General features: G+C 35.6%; 1 protein-coding gene across 9 annotated transcripts in view; it reads right to left on the bottom strand.

The window, feature by feature from the left end:
* Positions 1 to 15,368, bottom strand: part of LOC115220265 (F-actin-monooxygenase MICAL3) — a 341,384-nt gene that overhangs the window by 54,789 nt on the left and 271,227 nt on the right. For all 9 annotated transcript variants that reach the window (XR_005002402.1, XM_036509827.1, XM_036509829.1 and 6 more), the window contains 3 exons: positions 10,723 to 14,321; positions 7,582 to 7,646; positions 7,243 to 7,420 (listed from right to left, as the gene is read on the bottom strand). Coding sequence is in view for 8 of the 9 variants with exons in the window: in XM_036509827.1 (XP_036365720.1) it covers positions 7,243 to 7,420; positions 7,582 to 7,646; positions 10,723 to 14,321 (3,842 nt within the window). In the remaining variant the exon portion in view is untranslated. The remainder of the gene's footprint in view (positions 1 to 7,242; positions 7,421 to 7,581; positions 7,647 to 10,722; positions 14,322 to 15,368) is intronic.

The following is a 15,368-nucleotide window of genomic DNA, read 5'->3' as shown; positions in this document are numbered from 1 at the left end:
AAATAGAGTTTGATGGAAAGCTTCTTACAAAGTGATGGAATGTATATTTTTATCATTTATATTTTAGATAAGATTCTCATAGACAGAGTAAAACAGTTAAAGAAATACCAGTAGCTATCATCCATTGAATGATGTACCTACACACATACAAACATACACTGCTCCTCGATGAGATACCAATGTAACAAATATATTATTCCTAGAAAATGAGGGGACCGGACCGATTTTTGGCAGATGAAAGGAATTAAGAAAAGTTCTTCTCCACTGAAGTAGTGACTTACAACCTAGAATGGATTTGAATCTGTTATTTATGAGTCAGTAGTTGAATGACCGATCCATGTGGCCATGTCACCTCTACAAACTAAATAGTGCAAATGGACAAGGAAGCACGAATCTACATGTAGCTCAACATGTTGGAAATAATTGTCAAATTTCCCTCAAATCGCACTCTACATTTCAGTCAGGCTGGGAATGCTTTCAGTCATAGTCTGTTCAATCGAGTCTAACCTGGGCTAAATGACAACAACCTTTAAATGAAGACAGTTCTGAGATGAGGCAGCAGAAACACTCAGAAACAAACACAAATGTTTTGGTATTGTAGAGATGTAATGCAATCAAACGTAAAACATGACACCAACTATCAAGAATCTCTCTCTCTCTCTCTGAAACTAAAAGGTAGATAACTCATTGTAATGAAGCCAACATGAGGAACCCGAAAATTGTTACTCGATTTGCTAAAAATAGCAGCTAAATCTTCCTTAACTTGCACTCCACCATCTTAAAAGAAGGGGTAGAAACACTGGACAGTGTAGTCTTCTATATCAAAGAACGGGATGGTCACAACTGGAATATCTTTGATCATAGGTCTTCTTACACAAGGTTGACCTGGGGGTTTGGGGTGGATTAAACAACGACAGCTGTCATAATAGAAAAGAATGTAAAGTCACCTAGCTCAACTAGAGGAGGAATATTCAGGGGAGAGAACTGTGCCGTTACAGTATAGCTAAATCTTGTTTGTGGTGGTAGAACATTCTAGATAACTGACATAGGACAACCAACTATGAACAGAGAAAAAAGTGACCTTAGATGAGATCTAAATGAAAGAATAGTCCATATTATAAGGGGGGTTGATTCATTTAACTAAACTATTTCAAGGCAGGGTCCCAACATGGCCGCAAACCAAAACAAGTAAAAGAAAAAATAAAGAGAAGAGTCTTTCTGCGGAATAAAACAAATTAACACATCCCGCATTCCCACTGACATTGTATACATTTAAACCTATCATACATGAGTACAAACTGACATTGAATATAACATAACCCCTACTTTTTGCATCCCAAAATCAATTTATTTTATCCCCTTATCCTTTTTTTTTTAATTCAAGAACTCTGCTACCTACCCATGTTGAAACTGGTGTTTGCTATTAAATCTCTCTACACACGTAAATACAGTAAAGTTCTTAATTAAGCAGAATGTTTAGAGTACTGAAGACTTATTCTGTGACAGTTTCTGTGACAGTTTAGGGATAAAGAAGCTTCAGAAGAAAGCAGTTTTAGAGAAAGGAAGAGTAGGATGTGGCTTTTAAAGAATGCTGATGGAAGTATAGCATGTGTAAGAAGAGAGGGTGGTGCTGTATGAAGTTTGTGTAGAATTGGGAATGAATCTGACAAATCTAGGAAAGCAGAAACTATAATAAATGATCTTATACATAGGCTTGAAGCCTGAGATTAATAATGGTAGGAAAATGGGAATTTGTGGCATCCAGGTAGTATACTAGGGGGTGTTAACAATCGAAGTGAAACAGACACAGTTGGAAATCAAATCAACTTCAACACTGAATAAATTTGCTGGGAGCTTATAATTGCATCACAGCATCTAATACAGTTATTTTAATTACAACAGAAGAGATCAAGAGTGAAAATAGAATGTTTAAAAAACAAAAAAGTGTCACAAGTTGTTGATGAGAGAAGATTTACTAAGCAAGTAATTTCTTTTCTCTGAAAGCAATTCAGATTGCAGGAGAATAAAGCAAGTAAGGCTACAAACTTGAAATATTGAAGAACTTCAGAAATTTAATCTGAATTTCCAATTGAAACAAAACCAGTTATAGAGAACTATTCTGACTGCTGTTTCTCGTTTCACATTTCTTTTTAAAGGATTATCAATAATTCAGAAGGATAAGCTCTATACAATAACCTTTAAATACCTTGGTAAGTTTATAAAGAAATAGCAAAAAGAAGAAGGAATCAAAGAGAATGTAAACTCTAGCATTGGGATCTACTTTCAGAGAAAAAGCTGTGTTTAAATAAAATAACCACGTTTTTTTTTTTTTTTTTTAATATGCTAATTTGAATTTTTATGATGAACAGAAATTAATCTATTAAATACCACATGATCTGAAATTATTAATAATTTACACATTCATTAACACAAAACTCTATGTAACACCTATTGCCAAATTGTTATATTCCAAATGTTTGTTATACCAAATAAGGAAAAGAGATAGTGATACTTTTATAAAAAAAAAATCCTCTGGAATCTTTATTATTAAACAAAAAATTAATTGAAACAACTACACAATTTATTCCTGCAATAAATGGCCAATATAAAAGATTAAAAGCATTGGCAATTTAACATTTGCAAGAAAACTGTCCAGTAAAGGGTGAAGTAAATTTCATTTGAAAATAAGCAAAAATATAATGTATATGTAGAAGTCTGCAATATGTAATATAATGTATATGTAGAAGTCTTAATATGTAATATTTAATGTGGAATGGTTAAACCAAGTGAGCTGAAAAGCAAAATCCTTTATTTGTCTTTAACATTTCAACAATAAACATCAAATATTTAAGGGGAAAATGAAAAAAAAAAAACTGATTGTAAGAAAGTTGTGGGATTTTCAAGATATGAACAATTAGATGTAAGACTACATACACACATTTTAAAATTTTAACTTTTCAGTTTTTCAGATCTTAGCTTAGTTTATGGGCATAGAGAGATTACCATTTTCTTTTTAGAACCAAAAGGTAGGCCCGGGTGTGGCTGGCTATGTGGTAAAAAGTTTACTTACCAGCCACATGGTTCCAGGTTCAGTCCTACCATGTGGCACTGCTATTATTAGCCTGGGTTGTTGTGAATTTGCTAGACAGAAACTGAAAGAAGCCTATCGTGTGTGCGTGTATGCATATGTATGTAAATGTGTGTGTTTGTGTTTCCCTGTCTTGACATCGCATGTGGCAGTAAATGAGTGTCACTGTCATATAAGCAGTGTCATTCATTACCTTTTTATTACTGTGATAAAAAGCCTAATCTGAGGGTAATATTATCTCGTAGGGAAACAGGTGAGGATTTACAACAATAAGGGCATCCGGTTGTGAAAAATCAACCTCAATAAACTTCGTCTGATCCATGCAAGCATGGAAAAACAAACATTTGAATGAAATGATGATTAAGAACTGAGGTCCTTGTTACATCACATTTAACATAAACCAATTTTTCATTATATTTTTAACTCTTTAAGCCCCAACCATAACGGTATCTTGTAAGTTTTAGATCTTGAGTGGTTGAAGGAAGAATGAAATGGGTTATACAATATATCTGATGAAGCTGAACATACTCAAACCTCAAAACCTGCATTTATTAATAAATAGGCCACCTTAGGCCTTCTAAATGGACTATGGTCTTATATTTTCTACTTTGGTTAGTGATTGCAGCCCATACATCACACTAAACTTCCCAGTTCTTTGAATTTTAATCAGAAGTAATGAATTCTATCACATGAATTTTGTTTTTGAAATTATATCTTCTTGTTGTTGTTATTATCATCATCATTATTGTTGTAGTTATTATTAAGGCAGTGAGTTGGCACAATCGTCAGCATACCGGATAGAATGCTTTGTGGCATTTCATCTGTCTTTGTGTTCTGAGTTCAAATCCTGCCAAGGTCAAATTTACCTTTCATCCTTTTGGGGTCGATAAATTAAGTACCAGTGAAACACTGGGGTTGATCTAATTGACTAGCCCCCTCCCCCAAAATTTCAGGCCTTGTGCCTTTAGTAGAAAGGATTATTACTATTATGATCACCATCATTATTGTTATTAATATTATTATTATTATTGTATTTATTATTACATTATGAGTATTATATCCATATTATATTTATTATTATTTATATTATAATTATTATATTTATTATTAAATTATTACTACAACTACTACTACTACTATTATTATTATTATTATTACTATTATTATTATTATTATTATTATTGGCATTAGGAAGGGCATCAAACCATGGAAACCATGCTAAAGCAGGACACAGGAACACAATGCAGTCCTTGGACACATCAGATCTTGTAAAACCCATGGCAGTATGAAATATGGACATTAAATGATGATTATGGTCATCATGATAATTCATTTAATATCCACTTTCCATTGCTTGCATAGCTCAGGTGGATTTTGCCGAAGCAGATTCTCTACAGTCAGATGCTCTTCCTGTGGCCAACCCTCACCTGTTTCAAAGCAAGGTGATATTTCCTGTAGCCAGAGAGGTTTTCCACAGAAGACTAGAAACAAACAATATCATTTGTTAGATGGTGATACTCTTTTTCTATCATAGCATGATATCATGACAATGGTAACTCACACATACACACGTATATTCTTTTACTTGTTTCAGTCATTTAACTGCAGCCATGATGGAACACTGCCTTTAGTTGAATAACTTGACCCCAGACTAATTCTTTGTAAGCGTAGTACTTATTCTATCGGTCACTTTCGCCGCACCACTAAGTTACGGGAATGTAAACACACCCATCAAGCAATGGTGGGGTGGGACAAACACAGACACACAAACATATACATATCCGTCTACCAAATCCACTCACAAGGCTTTGGTCAGCCAGAGGCTATAGTAGAAGACACTTGCCCAAGGTACCACACAGTGGGATTGAACCCGGAACCATGTGGTTGGGAAGCAAGCTTTTTACCACACAGCCATGCCTGTGCCTATATATATTTATGGGTTAAGGCTACCATTGGTTTCATGTGATCCCTTAAAGATTATCAAACCTCTCACATAGAACATCAGTGTTTGTTTCCATCTTGTTTTAATCCAAGGTGGAGATGAACATCCATAAATAAAGAATGTTTATCCACCAATGCAGTGTTGAGCACTCACTCTCATTGTTAGAAAGAGAAGACTGAAAAAATATGGTATATCTTTAATTCCATTGTACATGTGTTTCATCACAAGATAGGAGTTACAAAGGTATTTATGAAGAAAAAACATATATAGAATTTCCTATCCATAATTCTTCAGACAAAATTTATGCATTTTTCAACATGCAGGTCTTTGTAACTCCTATCTTAGAATGAAATATGTGTAACTGGAATTAAAAAAATATACCAAATTTTTCCAGTATTCTGTTTTGATAAGCAATTACTCTACAAACTGAATTCACCAAAAATTTCAACTGCCATATACATCACATTTAAAATAACATCTGTATACATACAATGGCTTAATGTGAACAACTAGATGTGTTTGAAACAGGCACAGCTTGGATTATAACTACTTATGTTCAACATTTTATAATATATATATATATATATATATATATATATATATATGTACACATACATACACACACACATGCATGTATACAATAAGCTTCCCTCATTTTTTGTCTACCAAATCCACCCAAGGCTTTATTCAGCTCAGGGCCATAGTGGAGAGATGCTTGCTAAAGGTACTTCATAGTGGGATTGAACCTGAGACCATGCAGTTGGGAAGGAAGCTTCTTGACCACATAGTCACAACTGCACCTGTTATCATTATTATTATTTATATTATGCATGTTGTGAACAATAGCATTTTTGGTTATAATTTTCTAATGGAAGAATCACTGGTTCACCACATTTCGAAAGGTGATGGCGACAAAGGAAGGTCTATAATTCAGCCGGTAGACTAAACACCTTATAGTTGAACACTACCAGAGTGAACATTGTCTTCCATATTTTTGGGGAGTCAAATAAAATATATACCAACCAAGTATAGGGATAAATTTAATCATAGCTTTGGAGTAAACTCTTTAACCACACAAACATGGGAAACACTGAAAAATTTCATTTTAAACTTCATACATTTGTCATTTGAAAAATGTTAGATATGTCCCTAAAAAACACAGCCCAGCATTTTCAGTTGACCATCTTTTCCAATCTGAAAATAAAAACCCTTTAGTCCTTTCTGATTATGGTACAATTTCTCAAATTAAATTTTTTTGTATTCAATTATTTTTTCCTTCAATCTTTGAAAATAAATATTTTCTAATCTAATTTTAGAAGAGAAGAAGGAAATTCCACGTGACATGGGGTTTAAGCAGTTAACACGACCTGGAATTTATAAGTAGTACTTGTAGTATTTTAAAAGAATCTGGTAGAAGTAAAAAACAACATATTCAAAAGGAAAATAAAGTCAAACAACTGAATCACAACAGCAAAAACTGTCGTTCAATTTAGAGTACCATTCTAATAAGTACTCTGATTTCTTTACCTAAAGAGTACAGAACTACTTAGATGGGTGATGTCTCTGTATGCCAAGGAACCTCCCAAAACAAGACACCAATATCCAAGCATTATCTAAGCCCAATTAGATTACCTATGAAGAAAACCAAACGATACCAATGTAAGTGATTCCCACAAGCAACGAATCCACAAACATTTTCCATTTTATAAGAATGACAAGACTAAGATGTAAACTTTAATGGGCGCTGTGACCTCTATGTCTGCCATTTAACTGTATTGATACCAACTTGTCTAAGACTGATCCTGTTCTATAATAGAAACTTCATGTTTAAAGTGATCTAAATTAAAACTTTCATGCTAATCTGTATTCCAAGTATCAGTTTAATAATAGCAAAGTTATTTTTCCTAAATTCCTCATTATTTTCAAAATTAATCAAAACAAAAGTAGTGTATTTTAACAGAAATATGGTAACGAATGGGTTAATGAGTCATGTCACCTGTGTGTCTACAGCTGAAAGCCCCAGTTTAAAAAGTGTTGGGATTTCTATACCCAGTAGTCAAAGGCACCATTTCATAAAGATTGTAAAGTTGCTATAGAAAAAGAAGTCTTCATAAAATTCTACAAGTCAAAACAATTCTGGAAAGGTAAAAATTTTTATCTGCTTTAGACAAAAGAACATGGAAACCCTTAAGAGAAAATGAAAAACCCTTACCAAGACCTTCGCCCCGCAAAGCTTTTTCAACAATAACGCCTCTGTCTTCCAATTCTTTCTGTTGCACATCTACTTCTTCTAACCGCCGTTGTATTTCCTGAGCCCTGCGCAGTCTTTGTTGTTGCTGGCGTTTCTGTTGCTTCCGAGCAGCTTGCTGGATCTTTTTCGGATCGCTCAACTGGAAAGGTAGATTTTAATTTTTTTTTTACTTTATAATTATTTTACACAAGTTTATTGGAAGAAAGTAAACCTTAGCTGACAAAGGCAGCAAAAAGACAACAACAACAACAATCCATGAGAAAAACAGAATTCAACAAAGAAAGTAGGTTTCGTCCTTACTTTTGATCTTCTTGATACAGATGTATCAGTTGATAAAAAGCTTTCTCCAGAATCCGAGAACTCATCTGAAAAGTTTTCATAAGATAAAGACAAAAATAAAGAATGAATTATCTGAGAAACGCTTAATGTCAGTTAGGCATTGACCAATTTCCAATATAAACACAATCTCAAAACTATATTCTTAGCTGCAAGACATTGGAAAAATTTGGAGCAATATTATCAGTCAAGAGAAAATTCACTTCTTTGATGCATACATGTGTCATGTCTATAGTTTTATGTTTGTGTGTGTGTAGCTTGTACAAATCTATTGAAGGAGGGGGATAGCGGTGGTGTAAGAGATACTGTCTGTATGAGCATTTAATCTGTAGATGTGTGTATGTGTGCATGAGTAAACAGTTAAAGTTGTGTGAATAGTAATGAGGCTTTGACTACTGTGTTTTTTTTTTAAATTAGAAATATATCAGTAGCATTGCTATCTAGCAACATTGGTGGTGGAATTGCTAAATATGTATTTCTGTTTCTTTCAGCATTGTCAATAGCTAGCATCTATTAGCAACTGCATGCTAAGACAAATTTAGCCCCCACTACAATTCCACTACTAGCTGGACACTTTTTGTTTGTTACTGGTACATTTGTGTGTTCTTGAACACTCTACATCTAAACAAGATGTTTTATTAAGACAAATACTGTTTTTCCGGGTTTTCTACAGTATATCTGCATTAAGTATGATATACAGAATGCTATTTTAATCTAATACAGCTTTCATTGCAAGTAACAAATTTTTATCTGGCCTGCTAGCTATTTGCAACTCTTTTGTTAATCACTGATTTTCTGTATCAGTGGGGGCTAAATTTGTCTAAGCATGCTGGTGGTAGTGGGCTTGCTGCTGCTCATGTTCAAAGAAGCAGAAATACATATATAGCAATTCCACCACCATGCTTTTCTTTTTTTTCACTAATTAAAATCGGTTAAATATGTAATATAGTGATGAGTGAATCTGATTGTTTAGCAATACAGTGAAAAATGTAAATATGTTTTAGTATTATTAGATGACCTTAGTGAAGCCTTGTTTAATTCTTAGAAAATTTTAGAATGACTGGAAGGATAAAAGTTTTTCATGTGCACACACTGAGTGATAGATTAAAAGCATGACTGAAGGGTATATACATATATATATACACACACACACATATATATACACACACACACACACATATATATATATATATATATATCACAATCAAGGAACGGCCATAATAGGCCATTCACCCACTAGAAATAACAGCCAAAGCTTCAACCGCAAAATAACATTAATTCCGCAAACCAGGAGAAAATTAAAAAACATTTACCCTGTAATTTCTTATACGATGCACCGTTTCATCTACTGTTTAATGGTAAACTAACCTGATTAAATTAAATCAAGCCAATCTTCCATAGGCCCTTAGATTCGTCAGTAAGAATAGCCAGATCGGAACAGATATTTTCACGAGGCATTTCTGTCCCTGCCTCGGCAATATCTGACCTAAAATTTTCAAATCATCGCACTCGCGCCAAATTTATCGGCAGCAAATAAATATAAGCCGCCGATTCCATTACGGAATCAACCAGAAAATTCATAATTAATCAATATAGGGTGGCAAAATGGGTGCCGAGGCAGGGACAGAAATGCCTCGTGAAAATATCTGTTCCGATCTGGCTATTTCTTACTGACGAATCTAAGGGCCTATGGAAGATTGGCTTGATTTAATTTAATCAGGTTAGTTTACCATTAAACAGTAGATGAAACGGTGCATCGTATAAGAAATTACAGGGTAAATGTTTTTTAATTTTCTCCTGTTTTGCGGAATTAATGTTATTTTGCGGTTGAAGCTTTGGCTGTTATTTCTAGTGGGTGAATGGCCTATTATGGCCGTTCCTTGATTGTGATGTTGAACTTATAAATGGTCTATGACTATTTAATTTTTTCCCACTAGGCCGCTGGTGGCAAAAAAATTCTACAAAATTTTTTGCCACCCTATATTGATTAATTATATATATATATATATATATATACACACACACCCACACACACACATACTTACATATATGTACATATATATACATGCATATAATAATAATAATAGGTACAGGATGTCATCAAACGTCAAAAACATGGAATACAAACTTCTTTTGTGAACAACAAAAGAACAAATGGAAAACAAGACAAGTAACATAAAGAACGACCCTTCATCAGTTGTCGGTTATTTTATCTACTCCACATTTTGAGCAATTACAACAAGATATGTCTACAAGAAAACAGTTGCTCCAACAAAGCAAAATAAAATTTGGGATTTGTGGAGGGTCAAAGTTGGTAACAAAAACAGGACAGTGAAAACGAACAGTAAGGGCTTCTAAGCCATAATGAGGTGGGGAGGAACAAGCTTTGACAGGAAAAAAGATAGAAGAGACAGACAAGAATGCGTGTGATCTGTGTGGTAGATCAAAAGGAAAGAAAGAAGCTCAAGTTAGGAAAAAAAAGATGGCCAATGGTCACGTGTGAGCAACGAGAGAGTAAAGGAGGAAGAGCGAGAAAGAGAGAGGGACAGAGGGAGAATGGTGAAAGGGAGAGGAAAAGAATTAGAGAAAGGATGAGAGAGAAAACACAAAAGAGGGAAAAGGGGAGATAAAAAAAATTAGAGAAAGGAAGAGAGGGGAAATGAAAGGAGAGAGAACAGCACAGAGAGTGCGCATCAAAATCATTAAGATAAACTTACTTGGAAATGGATGCGTGGCGTTCAATCATATAATAATATAAATAGTGTGGTGTGTGTGTGTGTATTTATATATATGCATATATACATACATATATGTACATACTTACATATACATCCTTTCTCTAATTTTTTTAAATAGTAGGATGTGGTTTGAGTGAAATTTGATTTTTAAAAAATACATAGGAAAGACCCAGTAAATAATGTAGACTTAGAGACATTATGTCTTGGGGGGGGGGGGTTAAAAAAAAAAGGAAGATGAGGTGGTCATAATAAGAAAACCATTGATTATTAGTCTGCTTGTTCAGAGCTAAACAACAACAACAACACCAAAATACCAAAAACTCACAAAAATAAAAACCAAGAAAAAAAAAACATCCAAACTTCTTACCATCTCCTCTTGGTGGAATTATTGCTTTGAGCCCACTTTCCAAAATGCGCAGTTTTTGCTCTGGTGTAATATGTGGCCGGTCTTTTACATGGAAAACAGATTTTATACTAAGGTCTGTCATGTCCCTGCTAAGATCAAAATCTAGATCTTTAGAATCAGTATGTTTTATTCCTTTGTCTTTTTTATCATTTACAGTTTTGCTGGGTTTTTGCCCTAGTTTCTTCTCTTTACTTGATGTTGGAGTTTTTTGCTTGTCAGAGCTTTCAGAACCACTGCTGGTACTCTTATTACGAGACTTACTTGGCAAGAACATAGACAATAAGGACCGTTTCTTTTCTTTCTTTGGGGTGGATGCAGTTGAAGAACCTTCTGACTGAGTCCCTTCTTTAGGCTTTTCAGGTTTCTTAGTGCTTGTAGATTGTGACCAACTTAGGAAGGGTTTTGGTGTGGGGCTGGGAACTTTTGGACTGAATGCAGACTGGTTTGTTGTTAGGGATTGCTGCTTAACAGGGGTTTGGTCTGAATAGGTACTCGGAATGGGTGTATTTGGAGTGGGTGACATCTTCCAGAAGGGAGATGTGGTGTAAGGCGTAGACAATAACACCGACGCTGGAATGTCTTGGTTGTAACTGTCTCGTTTGTTGGTAGGAATCATCTTGGTGAGAGAGATTACTCTTTCCTTTTTCTTTGGTTCTGGTGGTTTTGTTGAATTAGTTGGTACAATGGGGGAAGCTGGTTCCTTTTTCGGAGCCGCTGGCAATATCCTTTTCTTAAATGCAGAATGGGATACCCGGCGGACCGGCTTTGATTTTATGAGAGTTCCAGGGAACTGTTCCACTGAGCTGATGCTGATAGTTGTCAGAGCATCACTATCGCTTTCATCAGCAAAGGGAATATCATCAATAGATTCTACAACACTAGATTGCTTATCAAGATGGTTTTCTTTTTGAGGTTTCTTCAAACTTGCATCTACAGGAATCTTACGCCTTTTGTCATTCCTACCTTCAGGAGGCACAGTCAAAGAAGCATTAGGTTTCATTTTTTCTTCTAACTTAGTTGGAATAAAAGGTTGTTTTTTGTTTTCTTCAGGTTCTTTGGTAGCTGTGCTTACTGGAGTGCTCCCAGCAGATTTAGCTTTTAAAGAGGTTCTGGAAGCCGGAGTAGGAGCTAGTGGCTTCAAAGGTGGAAGGCTTCTTTTTAATTCAGTAACTTCTGGTAAAATACGACGAGGCTTTGGAACAGGTGTTAAATCAGTTGGGCTTTCATCTAAAGTAGCTTTTGGTGCTGGAGATAATTCCCGACTTCCAGCAACAAAATTTCTATCTAAGCTTTTTGAATGAGAGTAATTTTTCCTGGTGATATTGTCAGGAAGTTGTTTACTGACAACTGTCATATCATAATTACCGTTGTTCTCAGGCAAATCCGAGTAACGTTTCCAATTATCTTTATTATCACCTTTCCACAAATATTCAGGTTTCTTTCTCATTTCAACATCAACACTTGAAAGATATTTTTCCATATAACTTTCCCTCGGAAGTGAAGAAGCTCGTGTAACTTGTTTGTTGGCACTAGTTTTATTTGACTGGATTCTGTCAGAAGATGGAATAGCTATAGGTTGGCTTTCTAAAATAAGGTCAGAGAGAGGACGTCGAGAATCAAATTCAGTGGTCAGAGGCCGAGCTGACCGAGGCGGTTTTATGGGTATTGAATTTCTATATTTAACTTCAGTAGGTGTTGTTGGAGTATTAGCAGCATCCTCATTATCATCAGCAGTAACACTAGTTGTAGTTGTAGTAGGTGTACTGGTAATAGTAGTAGTTGTAGGTATAGCAGCAGCACTGCTTTCAACATCAACCTTACTCAGAGTATCCACAGTAGGTTTCTTGTTAGCAAAAAGAGGGTGCCTATCAGCAATGTCAACCAACAAAGGCTTTTTATCAGCTAATTTGTTCTTTTTTGGTGAGAAAGCCAATTGTGGAATACTCTGCTTGGTCTTTTCAGTTACAGATACAGAATGTACCATTTTTTCCTCTCTAGGACTACAAGGCTCCTCTTCAGTTTCTTTTGACTCATAAATTTCAGTTTTATTTAGCAGTTTATGTGAAGAAGTAATTGCTGTTTTCTTGTCTAGATCATTAATTATTTCATTTGGGGTTTTCTCGGGAACTTCATTGTCCAACAACTCTGTAATATCTTCATTCCTAGTTGAGGACACTGGAAGATTCTCATTGTTAAGGTCTGCTAATATTTGCTCGCTTTCATTCTCAACCATTTCCAAATTAGCATTGACATTTTTATTAACAATAACGTCCTCCTCCTGTTCAACAATTTCTTCTGGGAATTTAGAGATTTCTTCCAATTCCATTTCGAGATTCTTTGGTGCTTCTTCAACTTCCATTTCTTCATGTAATGGTTCTGTAACTTTATCTTCATCTTTTGACACCACAGAGACATCTATTACCTTGATTTTCTGCAATTCTTCCTCAGCCTTCACCGATTCTTCTGGAAGATCAGAAAATGTGTTTTCAATCAAAGTAACATCATCCTCTTGTGGTGCCTCCTCAACAGCAATGTTTTCAGCTTCGTTATTAACCTCATCGAGTCTTTCTTCTATAACTTGCTGAAACTCGTTGAGGAGTTCATTATCAGAATTATTGGCAGCAGTTTCTGACAGAATTTGTTTGTTGTACTGCAATGCATCGTTAAGAGAACTTAAAGAAGAGTGAATTGATTTACTTGGTGTCGATAGTGTAAAGCTGGTGTCTGATCCAGATCCACCATCATCTTTTTTGGGTTTCTTCTTTCTTTTGGTAATGAATCTTTCATCAAGTTTGTTCCAAGGCTCTGATTCTAAAACTGGCGTTGATGGCTCGTCCATTCTTTCTAAGCTACGGAGTACAGACTGCAGAGTGCTATCCTCTGAGTCAACAATAGTGTCATCAGACATGGCAGAAACACTTCGAAGAACAGCTTTTTCTGTGTTTGTTGTCTCTGTGCTCTTCGATTCGTCATCACTGGAATTATTTAGATGTAATTCCTCCTCCTTCATCTCCTCTAACACATCGGTTTTTACATCAGCTTCAAGAATTTGCTCAGTGTCATTCACAATGTTGTCATCTTCAATGTTTTCACCAATATTATCATCTTCCACAGTATTTCTTACAATGGCAACACCTTTAATGACATCACCTTCAACAGCTCTGCCTTTGTAGATATCTTCATTAGCAAAAGTGCCATTTGCAACAACTTCATTGTCTTCATAGGTGCCATTTTCCATGGGTTCACCATTGTAGGTGCTATCTCTAATATTGGTGCTCTCTTTCATGAAGACGTCATCATCGTCTTGCATGCCTTCCCAAGCTTTGGCAGGAGTCATTTCTCCCTCTTCCTCGCTACTGGAAGACCTTCTTTCAAGACTTGTTAGAACTTCTTCCATGGCTTGACCGACAGCCTCTCTGTCATCTACATTCTCCTCAATGATATCATCAATTTCGTCATTGGTATCAGCTTCTTCAGAGGCTACCTCTTCCAAAGTTTCAGTTTCACTTTCTTCAGATCCTTCAAAGTAATCTTCCTCCACAGCAATATCAGACTTGGCACTGTAAAATACAAAAGAACATTTTAGAACATGTTACAGGTAACATGCTTTTGACATTATTTATGAAGAGAAGATTGTTTGAAGTTACATTTATATAAATTCAAACCTATAAACAAACTCCCCAGTTGCTTGTCTGTTTTTCTCAAGGAATCCCACACAGCCTGGATTACCCTAACCACCAAAGACAAGTACCTTCTCTTGTTGTGAGGAATTACTTGTCATCTTTAGAGAAATAAATTACTGTTAATTAGGCACAGGTGTGGTTGTGTGGTTAAGAAGCCTTCTTTCCAGCCATGTGGTCCTGAGTTCAATACCACTGCATAGCATCTTGGATGAGAATCTTCTACTATGGCTCTAGGCCAACCAAAGTCTTGTGAGTTTGGTAAATGGAAACTGAAAGAAGCCTTTCATACACACACACACACACACACACACACACACACACATATATATATACAGACATGCACACATAATACACATACACATGCACATATACATAATGTAATGGTTATGAATGAGAATCACCATCACACAAGAGAAGTTGTTCTTTTCCAATTTCCATGAAAAACAAGTCTGACCATGGGGAAATATTACTGTGCTTGGAAACAGTTAAGGATTGGCAACAGGAAAGGCATCCAGCCATAGAAAATCTGCCTCAAAAATTCTATTAGATCCAAGAAAGCACAAAAAAGAGGACATTTAATGATGATGATGATGATGATCATCATCATCATCATCGTTTAGCATCCGCTTTCCATGCTAGCATGGGTTGGACAGTTCAACTGGGGTCTGGGAAGCCAGAAAGCTGCACCAGGCCTAGTCTGATCTGGCAATGTTTCTACGGCTGGATGCCCTTCCTAATGCCAATCACTCCATGAGTGTAGTGGGTGCTTTTACGTGCCACCGGCACAGGTGCCAGACAAGGCTGGCAAACGGCCATGGTTGGATGGTGCTTTTTACGTGCCACCGGCACGAGGCCAGTCGGTGATGATTATATTTTTTATAGAATTACAAATAAACTAGTTCAGTTTGAAGGTTTAAAATAAAT

Source organism: Octopus sinensis, linkage group LG16, assembly GCF_006345805.1.
Source record: "Octopus sinensis linkage group LG16, ASM634580v1, whole genome shotgun sequence".
In the NCBI taxonomy this organism is placed as follows: Eukaryota; Metazoa; Mollusca; class Cephalopoda; order Octopoda; family Octopodidae; genus Octopus; species Octopus sinensis.
Note: the sequence above shows the minus strand (reverse complement) of the source record. Positions and strands in the feature narration are given on the sequence as shown.